The following is a 22696-nucleotide window of genomic DNA, read 5'->3' as shown; positions in this document are numbered from 1 at the left end:
TTCACAGCAAGATCTGAAGTACTCAAAGTACCCAACCTTTACAATTTGGATTAGCAACTGGGGACAGAGAGCTTACCCGAGCCAGAACTGTGCACTACACACTGTTGTGACACTGCACGCCTGGTCCAGACTACACGGTTTTTTAAAATCTTTGAAAACATGAGAGACCCCACACATAATGTCAGACTTCATTTTCTTTTGCCTTTATTCGTCCTTCAGTCCCACATTGCAAGGTCTGTCCAGAACAAAACACCACACACTCTCAGATTATGCTCACTAATTGGTGGCACGATCTCAGAACCTGAGATTTCACAGAGTTTCTCTTGAACAAACATGACTTTAGATCAAAACAAACATGGTAGACAGCAAACCACAGATTACCATGCTAGTCATAAGTTCTGGCACAAGGTGAAGGAAAATGCATTTTATTTATTTATTTATTTATTTATTTTACAGTGTACATTAGTGTACATCCTTCTATTCACCTGGGTTCTCCGTTTAGCTCGGCTCTCATTGGTTAATGGTCGTGATGCATAATGTCAGCACAGGATAAACACCCCCTCACATACACACTCATGATTTTGACTTGTAAATACTGAATATGCTTTATATTTATGATTCTAATTTGGGGTAGATATGACGGTGAGTAGACAGGAGGGGTAAAGATTGGATTACACACCCTGCTGACAATACATGTATATAATCTTATGTATCTATAGGAACACCACAGGATAATCTGGAAAGATAATCGTTTAAGACTAGCCTGAAAAGAAGACACCTTTTGTGATTCTCAGGAGGGTCGAACTGGGCCTCAAAATTGCCCAAAATATCCTGCAGTGTGGGCCAGGCATGAACTGTAGCCCACTGTACCTGTCTACCCTTAGATTCCCAGCTGTTTAACATCAATTAACATTCATAAAATAATTAATTTTCATTTTCTACTGTCTGCAATCAAACCTTCTTGGTGGCCAAGAAACATTTCAAAAGTAGCCCAACAAATATGTAATTTTCACCTGCAACTGCACTTTAAAACTAGCACAATCTGACAGGAAAACAGTGATTGGAAATTTCCACATGAGGGTTATAAATACCTATTACCCCTTGGCAATTTATGCTAATATGAATAGGGATTTAAGGTCAAATGTAAAATGTATTCTACAGAAAAAACAAATGTTAAAGTCAATTATTCACAAATTATACACGCTCCTTATAGACGTCACAACCCATACTTTAGCAAGTGAGTTCGAAAGAGCCACTTTTCTCCCTCTAAAAGTAATATTACATGCTTGTTCTAGGGTGGATACTGCGTGATACCACAAGGTTTCTTTAATAGATAAATTGAAGACTGAGACGTGAACAGTCAGCACTGAAGCTGCAACGACTGAACTGTTATCTTTTCTGGTGACACTGATTAATTGTTAGAAGGTGCTTTAGGCTCACTGAAGCTAGCTATCTTTGTGAAAATGGGAATATACTGAATTTGCTGTGTGACATACTGTAACCCCAGAGGTAACAGATAAGTAAGGCAACAAATGAGATTTTCATGTTTTAAAAATCACACAATTTAAAAATATCCGATGGGGCAACAAACTGCGTCTGATGAATAATATCTGCTAGGGAATGACAACAGGCCTCACAACTGTGAAAGGACATTCAATCATCTAAATAGAATAAAATAAACAACACTGGCTACTATGCCTAGCATCCTCCCACACTGCAGTGGCAAGAGGAGGTTTGATAATAAACAACACAGATGGGTCCACAGACCACAGCACAGGTAGGCGTCAATACAACCAGAGAGTACCAGCAGAGTCCCCAGACAGACGGAGGCATTTTTTCCTCCTTTCTTTTCCAAACACTCCCCTTATTTTCCCTTTCTCCTCTCAAAGGATTGACCCATCTCTCCACGGGGCACCCAGGATCTTATCAGGAGAGGCAGACTGCAGCTTATCTGAGCAAATACCAAATTTGCCTTTGTTTTGTCTTCTCGTCCATGCCCTGCGCCTGTTGTAAGATTTCCACGCTGTCTGTGTCCTCCGGGGGGCTGGAGGCTACTGCATGAGCAGACAGGCAGCAATGCTAGAGAAATCCAAGTCCTCCCAGACTGGTAATAGAAAAAAAAGTGAGAACAATGAATAGTCTAAGAAATGTCACATTGGAGAGGAGGAGGCCAAACTCCGTTGGGGCACTCAGAGGAGGACTAGCCAGGTAATCGAGGGCCAGCGCAACCAGGCAGAAACCTGAAAGAACACCTCTCTCAAAAGCAATGAGAGAAACATTCTCAGCCTGCAGTTGGGCTAAGCCACTCAAGCATGCCTCGTGTGTGCCTGCAATGGGAAGAATAGGGCATGGAAAGGTTCGAGGAATCATACGCCAAGGAAGGAGCCCACTGCGACAGCTTTACACCACTGACCAGATGCCAGTGCAGCTACGGGCAACAAATGAAATTTAGACCAGGACAAGGACAAACGAAGTGTTAAGCGGCTCTGCAGCGATTGAGGAACCAACAGCAGAGTGATGGATGGATCTAACTACCAGTGGCCCAAATCTCCCAGCCCGATTGCAGAGAGACAGCATATGCCCTCAAAGTTTAAATTCCCTGCTATCGTTAACACAGAGAACATGGCTCTCTCTTTTTCAATGGCTCCTCTAGGAAGGGGCTGGTGTTTAAGCGACAGCACCATTACCCACTGGAAAGCAGATAGCGAGCCCATTCTGCAGTCCAGACAAACAATCTTGGGCCAATTACAGTAGCTGTGGGAGAGAGAAGGGAATGGACAGAGCAGTGACTTAGTGGTGCCTATCCTCTAGGGGGAGATTACTGCCATTTTGGCTAAGAAGGACAGGTCTGAAAGGATAAAAATCTAGGGGGCCAGATCTGTGCACAAGACGACTGGCGTTGCTCTGTCAGTTGGCATGGTATGTAATTCAGAATTAGCCCTGAAAACTGCATGAAATTTAACACCTGTGTGGGCAGTAATAGGCCCACTTTCTCAGGGAGTTTGACTTTGATTGCATTTAATGGTAGCATTTGTTGAATGAGACTTGAATCATCTATTCGCTGCAGTTTGCAATTTTTTTAGCTCTGCTCACACTGCTTTGCAATGACATGCCGCTACTCTGGTCTCATAGGATCTAATGTGAATGTGCAAGCTCAGACATGAGAGTATACTGGACCGGAATCTGAACAGTGAAGAGAGATGATATGGCACCTACTGTAGTGAAAAAACACTGTATCTACATGATTTTCCAATATCAATGGCTTAGCTATGTGAGATATGTGTGTTATCAGTGCTTTTATACAGACAGATATGGCTGGCATAAAAGCAGATTCTGGTCACGTACTGTATATCAAGATACTAATAGATATGTATAAAAAGAAAGAAAGCATTCTGAATCTTTGGTGCACATTACAAACTTAAACTGCATCATCAGTATCCAGTCAGGTTGCCTCTGTACTTTAATTGGAGTGGTTTTTGTTACTGAATGAATAAATACAAACCTCAATTCCAAAATTATTGCAAGAGTATGTGAAATGCTAATAACAACAGAAAACAGTGATTTGAATACCTAACAGTACAAAGACAAAGTATTGTTTCACTTTTTTTTTTTTTGTGCTCTCATATTTTCTCATTGTAAATTATTACCTGCAACAGAAAAATGCTCCAAAAATTGGGACAAGGACGATTAAGACTAGGAACATTGTGAAGTGTTTAAAAAGCATCTTAGGAGATCATGCTTGGAGAGAAAAGGAGCATCCAGGAAAGGCCTAGTTCTTTCTGAGCAAGGATGGGTCAAAGTTCACCTAAATGTATCAGTAAATAATCTAACAATTTAAGATCAACAATGAGGAACTGCAAGGATTTTAAGTATTTCATCACTCTCTATGGTTCAGAATATCATCAAAACATTCCTGGGTGGACGGACGGACGGACGGACGGATAGATAGAGAGACAGATAGATAGATAGATAGATAAAGACCTTCAGCATTCTATGATTAAAACAGGTCCTTCCAGAAATGGAGAAACAAACTAAAATGTGTTTCTGCATATTGGGTTAATGTCATTTTAAGCTGTATCCCATTTTACACACTTAGAATTATGCAACAGGTTGTTAGGGCCACACCATGAGCCTCTGGGCCTACCGGAAAGCTTTAAGAGAGTAAAAAAGGCTCCCACTGAGGCCGCCACACCCCAGTGCACTCAACCAGCAACCTCTCTATGGCTAAGCTTCACATGCCTTCAAAAGCATGCACGATCTATCCACAGACCAGCCCAGAGATTAGAGCCTGGGCCCCTATGCTCTTGCAGGTGACTCCTCATACTGGCTGCGTGAGTGCTCCACTTAAAAAAACGTTCATCCATCAAAGAAGCTAATCTCAGGTTTAGCCGACACCTTCATTGTACTAGGACTTCCATACCACTGCTCGAGCATAAAAGAGGGCTTTAAGGTGTACTGAGAGATTTCTCTACAATTGGGTTAACAGAAAGGGGCATTTTTAGGTGCTAGCTTACAATACAAAGCCAATTGTTCAGCTGCTCTTATCATGAAAGCAATACCAAAAGTGCTTTTGGCTTTGAGGAGCGGCCGTGACAAAGCCGAACTGAATACCATACGGGGAAAGAATAGTTGCCATTCCTATGAGCAGGTGAGAGTGGGAAACAAATGAAAGAGATCAGCTTGCTTCTCATGTTTTGTAATGCATTGCATCCTAACAAATAGCAGTGTTTTCTAACTCTGGTGAATAATGACTAATTCCAGAACTGTCTCAGTGCTCCTGAAAAATCTCCTCATTTTGATAAACAGGACAGAAACCTGGCACCTCCAAAAACAACCCTCAAGTCTTCTCAGTAGCAATAAAAAGTGCAGGCCCAAGGCAATGTCCTTATGAACCATGGCTGCTCTAATGTCTGGGACGATTTCCAGTAATATCAAAGCCTGTGGCTGTCACTTCTTTTTTTTCCTATAGACCATTTTTCTGCAATTTTTGTCATGCCCCTCAGAGAGTCAAACAAAAACATTTTTTGCCCTTGATACAAACAAGGCAATAGCCAGCGGTTCACCCTTCACTCCGGGTACATATCTATATCTGCCGTTTAAACAGATCTCTCTGATTGCTTGGCACCAAGCATATCTTGTTTTTTGGGCTGCTGAAGAGATTCTCTAGGAGACAGAGGAGTGTAACTGCACGTTCTGTTCTCTTCGTGCGGTAGCATGCAGGGGGTGAGAAATCTTTAAGAAATGAAAGCCATTTATCTCCCACAGAACTCAGCATGTCCATCAGCGCTTGCCAGCATCAGCACACGCCGTCTTTGCTTGGCTGGGGTTGGGCGTGTGGAGTAGTCTGACGGAGAAACATTACAGAGCTAGAGCAGTCTGAGCTAGACCCCTCTGTTCTCTCCCAGGACAGTGCAGTGCTGCCTTTATGGAAAGCAGCAAGCCAGCAGTGCCCCTGCCTCACTAAGCCGGTCACTGGGTTCTTAAAGGGACATGACGCGTTTCAATAAAAGCCTGTCACAAGCAGTGTGTGTGCAGTCATCATTACAATTATTGTGTGAGTGTGTACTGAGCCTGCTCCTGCAGTATAAGAGCACCACAGGATAAGTCTGAGACATGATAATTAACATGAACTAAATGAAAAACTCATGTGCTTTTGAATTTTGCCGTGCCACAGTTGAAGAAAATGCTTCACTGTTGTCAAGGTAATGAACAGGGTTACAACTATCTGTACATGAATAATAGAGAATTGTATTTGTCTGTGGCACAGAATAAACGTGGGATATAACTAAGGCCTTGGGAACATTAGAGGGTCGTAGAGGCTTTAAGGGAAATTCCCCTGATTTTTCAAATAAAATAGTTAAAATGTAAACAAAGTTATTAAGACTGATTTGATGTGAAATTCTCTGTTCTAGAGAAACTTAGCAAGTCAGCATTGTTCATATTGATGGTGATAGGAACCAGATGTCTAAAGAGTTCAGTGTTCATGACACTGTAGACGCTGTTTTAAAATAGTACATAGTAGATAAGGTTGTGCTCTAAAATGTAGTTTAACATGGTGGAGAGGTACATATAGGTTGTTTGAAGGCAAAATGATACGCAAGGAAAACTTTTTTTTTTTAGATTTACTTATTTACTGTTATATATAAAACTCTGTGTAGGTTCACTGATTGTTTTGGATAGTAACTAAAACTGGCATTGTAGACATCACAATCCCTGGTTTCTATCACTACCACTGTAAAGAAATCTGAGTTAGTAAGATTCTCCACAATTTCATATCAAACCACTCTGAATGACCATTTAACTATGACTATTTAATTTGTTTAGTTAGTTATATCTTTTGTTGGCAGAATGATGCAAAAAATTTGAATTCCCCTTTACATTAGATTTTGAAATTCTTTTTAAATTCTACACAGATTTGATGTGTGAACTCAGATCGAGAAGTCACATTTATATGTGGATAAATATGTATGATATGATCAGAATGCATGTTTTCTTCATATTGCACTTCACTGCACGTCATTATTGTCATCACACAAAGGTATTTAAAAAATACCTTTAAAAAGTAAAAGTGTATTAACTGTATTATTATGCTGATTGTGGAGGGGTTAAAATTCTGATAACCAATAATATTGGCCAGTATAATTTTATATTTACAGTTTAGATTTTAATTTTATACTCCAGTACTTTACTGACAGACCTGACTGTGACTTCTCAATTATCACACTCCTTAAACTCAACTAAAAAGTAGAAACTTGGTTAAATAATATACTGTAGCCCTGGGGCAGAACTTCCCAGAATGCTCTGTGTTTTTGTGTTTATGTTTATCAGCAGTTATTTTTCACCAGTTCTCTTTATGTGTTACACTCTTCTCTTGATAAAAGTTGGGTTTGGATGCATTTTATATTTTTTATTATTTACCATGATGTTGTTTTGTGTTCACACTCACCAGATCAGACTGTATTGCTCCTATGTAATTAAAAAGAGAGTTCTTCATACTAAGTTGCCCACAGTTCTCTAAGGTTTAGCCCTATCATCAGGAGATAGCAAAAAGTCAGCACTCATTAGTCGATACAGATATTGCAGGTCGTAAATAATGGCTGATATTACCGTCTAGTCAAAAATTTTGGCCTAGTCCTTGTTATTAGTTTCAAAAATGTGCCCATGTGGACAAAAGTGTGTTCACACTAATAGCAGATTGTCATGCCCTCCTGTCGGCTCAGCAGAGACTAACACCTCTCGCTCCCTCCAGAACTTCAACTCCCAGAATCCTCAGGGATCACATGACCACAGACTCTCAGCCATCTACCTATCAATGCTCCAGTTCACATGATTATTGATTGTTGTCACCTGTTCATGTGCCCATATAACCTGTTTCTTTCCATAGCCTCCTTGCAAAGTATTGTATCAGTCTCCTATGCGTTACCGAGCCTTTTGCTCCAGTGTTTGACTTCCTGGTTTGTTTTCTCACTTGTTTTTCTCGTTTACGATTCTAGCCAGACCTCTTTTTGACTCTGTTTTCCTCTTTTGTGTTGTGACCTTTTGCTTGTGTCTTTCACTCTGATTTAGCTTAGCCTGTATTGCCCCATTTGCCTGTGTATGACTCTTTGCCTGTTTTTTGTATTATCCTTTATTAAACATTTTAACCACAGCCTGCTCTGTGAGCGTCTGATTCCTACAAAGCTGTCACTCAGATATGGCTCACTTACAAATGCACATGTGAACTGTCAAGGCAGAAAGAGCAGATCTGAGCAAAAAAATCAGAACTGAGCAATAACGTCTGTAGCTTAACTGCTTGCTAGTGTTTGGATGCAGCGCTCACCTTGAATGGGGATGATGGGGTGTTCTCGGCGAGTACACTCTGGTCTGCTCTGCGGTGCTGGAGTTGGGACAGGCTCAGTAGGAACAAGGAGCCTCTGGGATAGCACAGCAGGGACGCAGAGTACAAGGAAACAGAAGAAAAGGCCAGACACAGCCAGGGAAGTCACGTCCCGTGGCAACGCTGTCATGGTGACGAAGGCCAACCTCTCTTCTAGCTGCCAAGGTGGGCCTCTAGAAGGCACCTGAGGAAGAGGACAAAAGAGTTGGACATGAATAATTTCTGAAAATATTACCAGTCTCTGACCTTTTGATAATGAACCATATGTGAAAGAGTAGAAAAACTTAATTTAACGCCCGATAAATATTGGGTAATTGGGAAATGCAGGGAGGAGAAACTGGAATGAGCCCAATGTAAGTTCCCTGACAGCCCATGCAGCAAAGCACTTTGCACTTGAAAAAGCTTGATGATTTAATAGCAGTCACAGGGATATATATTCAGAGGGACTCTCTTCACTGGAGCTCCTTAGCCAACACTATTCACAGACATGGCCTTCGTAGCAGCACGGCACACATGGCTAAACACAGAGGGAAAAAAGCATATCTGGCATTATTCACACCTCTCCAGAAAATAGCCCATTTTCTGTTCAGATAAAATTGCACTAGCCTTCAATGGGGGCGTAGGCAATGGGGTAGAGGGATGCTGCTAAAAAGTTCCTGACAGAATGTGATGGCTTGGCCTGTGCTGCTTAAAACTCTTTAAGTACAGGCCACTTCCACCTCTGTGAGATGCACTTTGAGGCGGAGGAGTTTTAATATCCAGGCTGATCTTATTAGAGGTGAGGGGAGGCACGACATCTCCATCTTTATTCAGCACTCCTGCAGTCCCACTGCACCCATATTACGACACCCAGCAGTTAGCTCAATCACAGCTCATTCTGAAGGAAGCTGCCTGTCAATCTCCTCACGGAGAAAGAGAGGAAGTGCCAGGTGCTAAGTGCTCTGCTCTCCGTGTGTCACAGCTGATAGGCCTTAATGGGAGCTGATAATCATGACTGAACAAAACCGCGAGCCGAGGAGACCGAACCTAAAATGAACTCTTAGGTTTCCCAAACTCTGTATGTGGGCTATTACAAGAACTTAGAGGACACTTGAAAGTTCCCCTAATTTTGTAATGGCTCCCTTTCATCAAGATTCTCACTCAGGTTCACTCTCTTAGATCTGGTCTTCTGATACTAAGATGAGGTGAGGTTTAGATGAGGTTTAGGTAAGGCAGATGCTGCTCTGTTCTCCAGCTACAACACTATGAGTTAGGTTTCTATTAATGTGATTTCACCAGAAGCATGATGTATGATATTTAAAGCTCAGGTGAAGCATGCAGTTCATCATTACATAGTTCTGCAGTAATACTGTGACATCTAATATAATTAAACTGCATTAAAAGCAAGGGAGAAAATGCAGGCCCAATAAGAAGTGGCAGAGCTCAGCCTTCTGTTTTTTTTATTTAATGGGGCAATCAATACCAAATTATTAGCTTGGTTAAGTTGCAAATCAACCATGATGCACACAATCAATTACACCTCAAACTACAGCTGGTAACTAATTAGGCAAATGAAGGTGTAGATGAGGTTAGTGAAATACAGTGAACGGTCTTTATGATCAGTGGGCAGTTTGCAGAACTCAGTTGAAATCTCCAAATCACAACACACTGCAGAAAAGGCTAAATTACAACAATAAAACTAAATGCATTTCAACAAATACTATTAGATGACTTATGGGTGTAGTAATGTGAGACTGAGAAATGTCTGCATGCCTGAAAGAACTTTGCACAATGAAAGAAGACTGTAACACCTGAGTAAATGCCACCTCATCGAGGTCACCTTCTAAGGTTATTTGAGTCATTACATGAAAATGAATGATTTGTATTTGAGACAGCCCCTTTTCCCCCAGAACAGACTGATTGATTTTTGCAATCTGTCAATGCAATTAAAATGACCAGAAAAACCGGGCTAATTGAAGAGTTGTATAGAATCTCACCTTCTATGGAATGAACTATGTACAAGTTCTTCATTTTTCAGCATCAGGAAAATATATTTAACAGACACTGAAATATTTAACATTACACAGGAACCTCAAAAATTAAACGCAATATAATTTTTCAGTATTTACTGTGTCCAATCTTTGCCTTTATTACAACTATCATTCTTTTCAGTACCCTTGCCTTAAATTTTTCAAAGACACCTACAGGAATATTTTTCTATGCAGTTTGTAAACACTTCCAAAGTTCAGTCTTAGAAGTTGGTTGAATTCTCTGCTTCTCACAATTCAAGTAATCTCAATCACAAATTTAGACTCCTCAGTCTATAAAACCTTAAGACCTCTATAAGTCTATAAACCTTGTCAGATGCCCAGTTTTGGAGTTCTAGTGCAAATTTCTTCTTTTTTTGTCTATTTCCTTTTCTCATTAATGGCTTCTTAAAAGCTACACATCCTCTCAGACCCACTGAGTGGTCTTCTCACAGTAAAAGGATGGACAGAAACACCTTCACAAGAGTGGAGCTTGATTTTCTCCTCTCTGTCGAAGATGAAAGCTTTAAGCACTGTTTGTCTGATGGTGACAATTTTGGTCTACCAGGTCTTGAACGGTTGTTAAGAGTTTAAATTTCTCTACATCTTTTAATCAGTTTTTTAACACAGTTTTATAGACTTCTGTTTTTTAACTTGTTTTCCTTTGACTTCCTTGTCTTTATGCAAATGGATTGTGTTATATCTAATCTCCTCAGAAATATCTGCATGGCAGCTAAGGTTTGTTCCGGTAGAGGAGCATAATGTCAGTGACAACTTTGGGAACAGCTTTTGCTGGGAAGACACAGTTGTAACTCATTTGCTTTAAGTTTGGGATAGTTGAAGTGGCAGTGTAGGGTGAACAAAAGTACAGAGTGGACAAATTACACACTGAGGGATTTGATAATATACTTGGTGTTGAAGGATTCTGAGTAATTTTATGTTAAATAGGCTTCCTGCTTTTTTATCTGACATAGAAAAATGAGTAACTTGTACTCAATGGCTGTTTTCACAAATTAAATAAATGCAGAGGTAGCTTCTGACATTTGCACAGCATTGTACCTCCACCCCACATGACTATAGCGGCATGCCTCATTAAATCAGACCTTCTACACTGCTGCTGCTATCGTTATTTGGAAATATCTTCTCTTGCTTCATTCCAAGAAATGGGAAGACATGGTGATGATTTTCAATGAGGAAGATATATGGGGGCTGTGGAGGAAATGTTGATTCCTCCGTGGTCAAAGCCAGTGCTAGATACCCAAGCCAATGTAGGCCAGCTGCTAAAAGAGAATAAGATTGACCCAGATAAACACATTATAACAAATACACACAAACATACAAACAAACTCAAACACAGTAAGGGAACTGTTAACAAGTTTCTCCACAACAGTAGGCCTGCAGCTGTGAATTCATTAGTCTCCATTCCAGAGAGGAAGGGTCTAAAGCCTACACACAGATGTGTGCACACACACAAGTGACACCCAAACTGGCAAATTAAGGCCCTGAACAGCTGGTAACACTCCTTACTATGCCTTGGAGGATGGGCAGAGCTGTCTCCAATTCACAATGCCAACTGCTGTGTGCCCACAAAAGTGCCACCAGTGAGAGTAAGCCAAGCTGCTTGCTCAGAAATGTTCTGTCTTTCAGATGCTGGCTAGGTGAACTAGCGCAAAGCCAGGCTCGCCTGAAATCAGGCTAATCTAGAGCGTGGGAAATAAAGGAGCCACCTGGACCAGTTTGTTAGATCCCCCGGGGGCTGCGGTCAGCCAGAGTGGACAGTCAATTATCCATGGCCAGTGTGCACTTGGCTTTAGGGGATGCTCCCAGATTACACTAATGAACATGCTGACAGGGTCTCTGTCAACAGCTCCAGGATCAGACGAGAAATCATGTGGCCACTGGGCAAGCAGGCCCTGGCTCCCCTCTGCCAAAGCCCAGCGTATGTTGCCACAGCAACAGGCCCGGTTACTGAACGAGTCATTAATGTGGCCGTACGCACGTGAGAGAGATGGTCTGTGCGAGTGTTTGCTCAGGAGCACCTCGCTCAAACAGAGCGGTGCCTCTGAGGGCTGCTGGAGCGGCTGCCGGCTCACTTAACGAGCACAGCGTCTTCATTTAACGATGTGCCGATGGACAGCTATGTCAGACAGGGGCATCTGCAGAGGGGATCATTTCTGGAGTCTGGCTGGACAGCGGCTGGACAGATTCAGATTACAAGTGTAGCAGCTTCTCGTGTAGCTCCTGAGCTACCCTTCTGACAGTGAGACAGACACCAGGGAACATGAGGAATTCAACACAAAGGACCCGTGTAACACTAACAAGGGGAAGGATTAGCTACCAGTGAGCTGTCAAAGTCAAACTGTTCAGATCTTTGTAACAAATGACATTTCAAGTTAATTATGAAGGAACTGAAATGATATAAAATGAAAAAAGGAGCAAATCTTAAGTTAAAAAAAGTATTGTATTGTTAAAGACTTGCTGTGCAATGTTTTTTTTTTATTTTGTGAACTTAAGCACTTCAAAGGGCCCATGTCATCAAAAACTGCTTTTTCCCACATTTTTGGGAAAAAAAGTTTGATGGAGTATCAACACTTACAGTTTCAAAACAAACCATTCACTTCCTAGTCCATAGGTTCCTTATAAACATCCATTTTTGAACATATTGTTTTTGTGATGTCACAAAAACAAACTCATTTACATATATCTGCCTATTCAGCCTACAGCATACATGCTACAGTTGTAAAGAGTGTTTCAGCCCAGACTGCTTTTTAAATGAGGCACAACTCCACGCAATCAGAAACAACCAGAAAACAAAAAAACAGCCTGTTTAATTCCAAGGGATAAAGGAAGGACAGAAAATGGTCATGTAAAATTAATTATAAATGTTTTTGCTACACAAGCACACTCAGCTGTCATATGTAGAACTTAAGAAAAATGATAAACTACATGAAAAACATAGGATGTGGGCTCTGTAAGTACTGTCATGTTATTCATTGACTATGCAATGACAGTTTAACAGTTTGAGCACCTTCTAAAGGAAATGAAATGAAGGTGAACTGCAACAGAGTCCCAGTGCAGTTGTAACAGAGACGATTTGTTCTCTGCACACAAAAGGTTAAGGGTTTGTAGATTAAATCCTTAAATCCTGGAATAAATCAGAGCTCAGCACTTTTGGTCTGTCGTCGGTGGGTGGCTGAGTGAAAGAGAGGGGAATTCTTCAGTGGGTCATAAACTCTCTTCCAAAACTCCTATATTCGAGGGGAGTCCATCACATTCCATGGGCCGTTGGGTTGCCAGGTGCGTTCTCTTGCTGCGAACCATAAAGCTTTAGAGTGCGTCGTCCTCCTCTGTTCTCAGACCTCTCTTCCCGCAGCCCAGGCTAGAGCGAATGCTCATCCTAGCTGTTAGACCACTTCTTTACTCAACCCATGGGACGAGATTTAATTACAACTCAAAGCAAACTTCCTCAGCTGAATCTCATCTGAATCAATTAAAACACTGATTAAATTTCTTCTGCCTCCAATAGGGGGGAAATTGCTGCCCACAGAACGTAAGCTATTTCATATGAGAGAGGCAAGCAAGCGGATATATTTTGCCCTATTGATGCTTTTGCTCAGGATAAAAAAACAAATCAAAATGCAACTGTTAATTTGCACATTCTGCCTGAGGAAACATTCCCTCCAGTGATTTCTGGAACTATAAGCAAAGTTGATTACTTTTGATTATTTTTTTCAAGATTTAGTATTTTATGCAGACTCATAATTAAGCCCTCATAATCAGTAAGTATATGAGATATAAAGCCATTTAGGCAGAGCCTTCTGCTGAGGTAACCTTGTCTTTAGCTCCATCACTACAGGAATACTAATGCACATCACGGAGCTGCTCTCTCTAGACACTCGCCAGCTCTCACTTTGCCAGGTCTCATTTGCAGAGAAAGAAAGCAACACCTGTTTCTCAATTAAACTAAACACACAAAAGAAGATACTCAAAGTAAATCCCACACAATTGATCAATTATCTCTAAATGAATTTTTTTTCTAAATACAAACCCTACTTTGACCATTTCACTCTTGTCATTTTCGCTTCACGTCATCTTGTGAGACAGGCTACCTGGTGGGAAATGAAAAGCTTAACTAAAAGTACATAAACCATGACCTGAATATTTCATAGGTTTGTGGAAACAGTTTCACAAATAATTCCCTGGCAGTTCTGAGGAGTTCAATCCTCTGCATGTCTAAAAAAAGGAAACATCTAGCTAGAAGCAGGTCAGGTTCTTTGGGTTCCTACTGGAGGGCTACTCAGTTACATAGAAATAGAACTCTACAGCTTCACTAAAGAATCATCAAGAAAAGATCTGACCTTGCATTAAATGGTCCCCTAAACCAAAAATGCAATCCAAGCAATCCCAATTTTAGACTCATTAGCCTCAAAAAAATCTCAGATGTCCAGTTTCAAATTTTCTTTCACAGCTACACATTCTTTCAGACCCATAGCCAGACTCACTCGTATTTTGCAGCCATTTTTTTGTGGTTTTGTGAATTAAAATGCTTAAATTTGCTGCAGCATTTCTCAAAAGTACTAATATTTTTAGGTTGCTTTATTGGAGGGGTTTGGGTGGCTGCAAGATATAAATTTGTGAAGATTATAAATCTCATATTTATTTAACATGTTTTACATGTAGCCTAGTTTGCTTCTGTCAAAACAAACAGGAAACTAAGTGTACTCTGCGTACCAAGAGCATGCAAAGCAGACTCAACATTAAAAAATATAACAATGTCAAAAAGAATATTTTCTGCAAAATGATGTAATGGAAATCGGCTACAACAAAGCATAACAACGCATATGATTCTTTTTTATAAACTCTTCTTTAAATAAACCAACGAATATTCAGGAAATCAGAGGATATTATTAAAAAAATGTAGTACTCCAAGTACTAAAAGCATCCAGAAGCACTCTTGACTCTGAACTAACTAAAGCATCCAGCATCTATATTGCAACAAAAAGCTAGGTCACAGTACACAGAGCAAGAAACTGCTTGCAGAAGATATGGAAGAGCATTCATACAGACATGCAGGCAATCAGATTAGAACTGGTAAAATCACGATAGTTATGGCCAGCTTTGCTTAGATTAGGCTGAGACTGTGGCTTCCCAACACGTAGCACAGAAGCTGCACACTTCACAGAATCATATGTTTAGTGTGGAAATAATGAGGAAAATACTGCAAGGATTGGTTGAATTTATGTGAATTCTTGCAATCACAAGATTGTAAAATCCTAGAAGGTCTGATTTATCTTCTTACAGTGGAAGGATGAACAGAAACACCTGTGGATTTTTTCAGATCTGAAGCATGATTTTCTCCTCTCTCTCAAAGATGAGAGCTTTAAGTGCTGTTTATCTGATGGTGACAGTTTTGGTAGTCTATCAGGTCTTGCATGGCTGTTAGGAGTCCCAATTTCTCTGTATTGTTGAAAAATCTTTGAAAATAAATAACTTGAATTTGTACATAATGGCTGTTTTGAAAATTAAATATACAGGGGTCTCTGACATTTGCAAAGTACTGTACATAGGCTTTTTACAAATATTTACAGATTTTTTCACTTTTTTATTTTTCATATTTTTTATTTTAGATTTTTTTTACTATTTGCTGCATAAAGACTGCTGATGTCAATTACATGCTTGTGACATTACGTTTAGACATCAATCACCAGTCTAGATTTTCAAACAAGCATGCTTATTGACTCACTAGTGGAAATAAGACCAACCAGTTAGGTATTGAAATGTGGTATGGAATGACACGGAATTCTTCGATATAGTAGAACTGAAGTAATTCCGTCTGTACATTAAAAGTAGTGAATTACGATACTCAGCCCTGCAACTGAATCTGACTGAAGCTTGTTGAACTATTCAGGACACAAAAAGGTTTGACATGTAGAAATCGTTGCATTCAGAGCAGTACAATTCCACCAAGACTCCTTTATGAATTCTATTTTAAGAATGCAGGACTCTGTATTATAGGCTCTATTGATCTCAGACATACTTCTTGCCCAAAGGCAATCACATATAGGCCGAGACATACATGCAGACATCTTTTTAAAAAATGGCTTCTGTTTCCCATCAGCCATAGCCTTTCTCTGCCCCACCATTCACCCTGCGCCCCTGATGTGGGTTCAGGTCGGTCAGGGTTACACTGAGCATGTCTAATTCCCCTCAAAGGCCGGGCCACACCAAATCTCTTTAATGCCTGCTCTACGATGGCCTTCTAGGGTCCATGGAGGGACAATGGGGGCCCTGAAAGCAGGGGGATGGGGACGCATCTAAGAGCTACGCACTCAGAGAAGAATGATCGAATTGGGAGCAGGATGGAAAAGAGCTATAAAGGAGCCTTTGGGTATGGGGGTGATGGGAGGGTCATGGAAATCATGGTATTGAGTTGCTCGTCTCACGCATGGGTGAGTCTGCTAAATCGCTGAAAGGGCTGTCTTTAGGAATGTGCCGCAAGACCTCAGAGACACAGAAAAGATTATCGGACGTGGTCGATAGGCAGAGACTCCAGGCGTGTCCAGGAATGTGTCTGATAACGTATCATAGCCCCATTCATGGCTGAGGATGTATCAGAGAGTTTTTCATGCCTGCGGGGCAGGTTGGCGCCTGTAACGATGCAATTTCACACTTATCTGCGATTCCAGCACAAAGAGTAACGCCAAAGCTGAGCGCGTGTAGGTGTTGGAGAGTGTGTATGTATTGGCTTGTTTTCCTGATTCTCGGAGCTCCTAGATGTGTAGGTGTACAGCATTAGTTTGACAACAACACGCAACACTTTGCTAGCATTTTCTGTCTGTCCATGTGTACACTGCTAACAAAACTGGTCAAAACAATTGAAGTGTTTGCAACCGCTGATTGAAAGCTGCACTTCTTTTCCAAGCAAATCAGTACATCTACAAGAGTGTTCAGAAGATGGACATCACTAAGAGTGGCTGTGTTTGTTCCTGCCAACTTGCATGAGTGCATACAAATGTGAAGTAACGCATGAATGCAGACGCTGGGACAGATTCTTGTATGGTAAAGTAGAACCAAAGCAAAAGCAATCAGAGTGCTAGCAAGCAGCAGAGCCAAAGGCGTAATCATCACCATCAGCCTTGAGCAATGAAGCAGCGCTAGTCGTGTCCGGCCAAGCCGTTCCACCTCGGAGGTGGCTCTTCCAAGTGCCTAACTATCCAAAGACGGTTTCACACATGGGCGCTTCCTCAAAATGAGCTCAACTTCTGTGTGCACTGCGAACTCCATGAACTCCATGTACTGATTAGAATTACTTATACTATTACTTTATAATCACACTATAATAACATATATGAGCATTTAAGGAGGCCATTGTCCTGTTAAGTTTGAAGTTTGTTGAGTTCAAAAAGGTCACTTACAAGTTATCAGTTCACACAAAGAGATAAATAAGAAACTGCGAGGGGAAGGTTTTACAGGTTTGCTACGTCGCTAAGGGAACATGAATGGATGTTGATTAATAATCAGATGAAGTAAATCACACTGCCAGTTGCAGACTACTGATGGTTCCCTGGAGGCACAATTGAGAGTGTTCATAGGAGACCAATAAGGTGTGATGGAGACAGCGTTACTAGAGTTATTCAGCACAGCCTGTGGTTAGGATGATTTGCCAGACGGTATATTAGTCTTGAGACAACATTCAGACCAACAGTTCACAGCCCACTGTGTAAGACAGCTGCCTTCACTGGGCATACAGCCACTCTGATCTGTATATATTTAAGATATTACCCATTTCCACAGCTGGTGGTTTAGCCACTTAACATCAGCCAATTGGGATAACAAGCACATTGTGTCAGCGGCAGAGTTAAAGTGCAGGGGATGGGAAAGATCCTGTAATCAGATCGAAGCTGTTAACACTGTCTACCGAATTTTTGTCATCTCATGCCATGTAGGGCACTCGGCGTCCTTCTTTGTGGTCAATGATACAAGCTAAACTACACAATCATTGCTTCTCATGGTGTTTGTGGCTTTATAGTAATGGTCATTGTGAGGAAACAGCGGCAGTGAACAAAAGTCACAGACAATCTGCAGACTCCATATTGAAGAAAAATAAATGATGGGGTTATTTTCTGAGGACAAAGCACAAAAATAAGCAAACCCACAAGAAAACGGCACTCTAAACATAAAAAAAGTAACTGAAAACAAATAAATCACAAAGGGGGAAATCACAGCAGCAAGTGGAAAATGCACAGCAGCATTTCAGCCATCATAGACAGTCAGCAAAAGTGCAAACTGGCCATGGACCTCTTACAGTGTTTGTTATACAGAGCACTTTTTTGGGAGGTACATTGTTGAGTGTGAGATATTCAGTGGACAGCTGATATCAGCCTGCTAGAACTAAACAGCACTGTGAAAAAAGTCCAAACTCACCCCACCCTGAGTACTGCCATATAATCGCAGGTGGTTTGCATAATTACATGGCGCATAAGTGCAATGTCAGCTGCGATACGCCATGAAGTCGAACTGCACACAGCTAAATTTGGAAAGCAAGCGGATTGTATGAACATTTGAAGTGTACTTATTTTTGGAGAAGGAACATCTGCAGCCTTGCCAGGTTTTGTGATGAAGTGTACCTAATGAGAGTTCTGAACAATGCAGAAGTGCAAGCCTTTGCCCAAGGCCCATAGTAACTTCATTCTACCACTGTTCTCTCACCATTTGGCAACTCGCCACCCCCCCCACCCTCAAAATTCAAGCAAAACAGAGCACAAATATACTTAAAGCCACAGGGAACCTAAATATAATATCCTTTCAAATTTGGTTAATCTTTTTCTTGCACATAATATACATGTACAAAGTTAAGTCATGTAAATAACTTTCCAGTGTCCAGGATATTTTTATTCTTCTTTCAATGTAAATTCAGCAGCCCTAATCTTGGGTAAAACTTCTGTAAACATTTCCCTATCCAATCACAAGGCTGTGTTCAGCCCACAATTTTAACAAAACTGTGTTTCCTCATGGTCACACTCTGTTTGAGTCAGAGAAACTTAGTGAGTAAAAGCTAACAACCAAGCAAACGCTAACGACTAAGCAAAAGCTAAGCTAGCCTGCATAACTGAGCCATCAAGCTAGCTTACCTGTCTACCATCCGTTTGTTAATTCATTCATCCATTCCTTAAACTGGCTATCCCAGCACTGTCTGGACGCACATCCAGCAGTAAATACGAACCTTATTCTCTTTAAGATGTCACCACATAAAAGCTGGACAATATTTTTAATGAGCCATGAATACAACAGAGTCTACAGCACCATTTGCACATGCATGCTCAGAAAAAAAGGGTTTCAAACTCTCACTGGCATGGTATCCCTTATGTCACTGAGGTGGTACTTCTCAAGGGTACATCTTTAGTACCTTAAACACCATTGAATCTATTTATACATTTTCTTGAATATTTAATCAACACAGTGACATTCAATTTGTCCTACAGCATAATCAGGTTCTTTACATTGAGTACTTAAACTAACTTTATCTTGGTCTCTTTGCACAACACAGTTGCTTTTTTCCACAATGTCAGTCATTCAGTGTCCAGGTCATGAATAAAGAAAAAACACTAATAATAATAACACTCAAAATTCCAGTAGTGTGCTGTCTCCTCATTATACCAGACACATACAAGTGATACAACTGCAGAGCAGATACTATCTACAAATCATATTCGTAAACATGTTTAGTAAAGTGCCACTTGACTGCATGAAATCAGTGTTAATCAAAGGCACCCAGTGCCTTCCTATAGGACTAGGCAGAAACAGCAAAAAAACATATGGAGCACAAGCAATATTTCACAATGTGAAACAAACATTTTAACTGCAGAAATAAAAATGCCAGCCCTGCTGGGCTACTCTTTTGGGTATTCTTCTAAACCAGAAGTCATCTATTATGATTTCAACGCATAGACAGACAGAATCAGGCAAGTATTATTCACATTCACATTGGTTTGCTCTTCGTGTCAAGGCCTGAAGTGATGTATGGACGGTCAGAGTGAATCTGAGCAGGCGGCTGAGTGGCAGCACAGGCCAAGGCAAAGGCCATCCTCCAATCTGAGCTGCTGTCTGGCACTATCACGTCCACCCTGCCTCCCCGCCTCCACTGCTATCCAGTAACCCAGCACTACGTTCGTCTACCAGCCTGTAATAACATCCACGTCTGTCTCGGATGACCCGAGGTAATTCATCGTCTCGTTTATCTGCTTGACAGACAGCGTCATATTACACATGAAGGTAACACCAATGCAACATTTCTCTTCATAGCTCTGTATATTATGGTCAGCTTCAATTCATTGTAAAGTCAGTGTGCTCTGGCAGTACTCTGCGTCTGGACTGGATCCAACTGTTGTGCCTAAAGTTTGGCCTCAAGTATTTTTTTCCCCAATCCTAAGTAGCAAGAGAACAGAGCTCTTCTTGATCGGCTTAGCCAGGCTGTGTGTACTGCCTCAGTCCATCCCTGACCAGAGGGATGCGCACAGATAAAATGAGGATACAGAGGGTTAGTCAGACTTACTTGGATAAAGAGTGGAGCTTTAGCCAAGCCAGAAATTTTGGACCGAACATTCTGCACGAATCTGCGCAGACCTGACCCACAGCACTGAGTTTTGAATCCAAACTCAACTGATAAAATTCTATCCGCACCCGCTCCAAACCAGCCGTCTTACTTGCAACTGTTTTCACATGTATACTGCCTCACAGAAAGTAGGGAGGAAGGATGAAGTGGGAGAACTAAAGTGGAAGTAAGTGTGGGCCAAAATCTGTTAAAGGTGGGCTATAATAAACATGAATGTGAAATCTGAATCTAACTCAAGCCTGACAAATATTTTATTAGTCAAATCAAAATCTTGTAACTCCATTTTCTTAGTTTATACTTTTGTTAAATCATTTGAAAACACCAGCTGCCTTTTTATTGCAAATAGACTAACAGAAATGGTATAAAATTACTTAGAAAAGAATCTAATTTCAATAAATCATGCTTTCGTCCTTATCCTATAAAGGTCAAAAAGAACACAGAGGCTCACTCATACTGCATTGTAGTCCAAGTATTTACTGAATAATAAGCCTCAGTATGTACTTAGCTTGGAATTTTAATCTATTGCTTAGTTATTTATTACTTATATGTACTTATTGGGCAATATTAAGCACATAAAAAGTGCAGGGTAAAAGTTTTTCCTTTTCCCATCTCCTATAAAGTTACAATTTCAGAGATATGAAGTTCAGTTATCAGTAACAATTTGCAAAATGATCCCGCTGGGTTCAAATAAACATTTCAAATCTCTAGTACAGAGACCTTGCCAGTGTTATTTGTATGCAAGGGTTGAACACACAACTGCCTCATTTAACTCATGAAGGACTTTATGATTAGCATTAAATTGGAATCAGGTGCATTACAGCAGGGAAAATACTAAGCAGGTTTTGGGTCCCTTGAAGAGAACTGGAATAGTGAAGAGCGTAAAAAGGGACAGGTTTAGGTGGGCACCAAACAGCTGCAGCTTTGACAGGGACAATGGCACCATGGACAGCGGTGAGTGTCAGAATAAAAGCCAGGGGCACGGACCTCTGATAGAGCAGCACAAAGCACTTGTCTCTTTCACACTGTTCTGCTTTTAGCAGAGGTGTCTAGGTGACAAAGCGCAGGTTCTTAACAAGGCAGCGGAGATCAGGGGGCGAGAAGGACTCAGCCGGAACGCGGAGCGGAGTATGACACCATGGCTGTCACTGAAGAGCACAGGCCTTGCAAAAGAGCAGAGGCAAATGCCTGCAAATAGCATTCTGCCTGGCCTGATAAGAGAGGGAAAAGTTCATGCCTATTCTGATCGCTTTCCAGAGGCTCTGCACAAAACCCCAGGTAAAAGGTCACAAAGTGAAGGTTAGAGCTTTAGCCCTATTATTCTTACATTTCACCCACAATGCTGGTTAACAAACAAGCCCCTTTCGGCAGACTGGCATTTCAGCTGGACAAGAACCTGTTCCATGGAGCACTGAGGCAGACAACACACTCCAATTAGCTGCTATCTCAAGGACAACACACGGAATGCTGTTCTAATTAACTCAAGCAGGCACAAAACAAACAGTGAGCCTTAGGAGGCAAGACGGTTTAATTGATGAGCAAATTGATTAGTACTGGCTTCAAAAGGGAGGCCAGCGACTATAAGAAAACAGTTCTTGTCCATATGCAGAGAGACCTATGCAATACAAAGAATCTGACCTGAGCCTACAGTACCAAGTTTTGAATCCAAACTCAACTACAGACTGAGAAAATTCTATCCACATCTGCTCCAAACCCGCCGTTTTACTCGCAACCATTTTCACACCTGTATAGGCCTCACAGACCAATAAAACTGTGGAGGAAGAACGAAGTGGGGGAACTAAAGTGGAAGCAAGTGTGGGCCATATATTTTTAAGGTGGGTTATAAGAAATATGAACGTGAAATATAAATCTAACTCGAGTCTGACAAATATTTTATAACTGCATTTTCTTGTTTTTAAAATTTTTAACACCTTTTGAAAACGTCAGCTGCCCTTTCATGGCATTTCATGGCAAATGGAGGCAGTACAAAATAAACACTGAGCCATAGGAGGCAAGATGGTTTAATTGGTGAGCAAAATGATTAGTACTGGCTTCAAAAGGGAGAGCACTGACTGTGAGAAACAGGTTCTTATCTATATGATATGGACAGAGACAATCTTTATAATACAAAGAGGTGGAGAGAGTTTAAAAAGAACATCAAAGAATAAAACACAAAGTAGTGCTGCCAAAAATGTCATAGGCTAC

The 22696-nt window shown here is 41.0% G+C and overlaps 1 protein-coding gene across 2 annotated transcripts in view; it reads right to left on the bottom strand.

The window, feature by feature from the left end:
* sema5ba (sema domain, seven thrombospondin repeats (type 1 and type 1-like), transmembrane domain (TM) and short cytoplasmic domain, (semaphorin) 5Ba) overlaps window positions 1-22696 on the bottom strand; it is a 164338-nt gene that overhangs the window by 83339 nt on the left and 58303 nt on the right. For both annotated transcript variants that reach the window (XM_036593353.1, XM_036593436.1), the window contains exon 3: window positions 7820-8060. In XM_036593353.1, the coding sequence (XP_036449246.1) occupies window positions 7820-8006 (187 nt within the window). In that variant the 5' untranslated portion in view covers window positions 8007-8060. The remainder of the gene's footprint in view (window positions 1-7819; window positions 8061-22696) is intronic.

Source organism: Colossoma macropomum, unplaced genomic scaffold (assembly GCF_904425465.1).
Source record: "Colossoma macropomum unplaced genomic scaffold, Colossoma_macropomum, whole genome shotgun sequence".
NCBI lineage: Eukaryota > Metazoa > Chordata > Actinopteri > Characiformes > Serrasalmidae > Colossoma > Colossoma macropomum.
The sequence above is the reverse complement of the archived record's forward strand: the minus strand, read 5'-3'. Positions and strand labels throughout refer to the sequence as shown.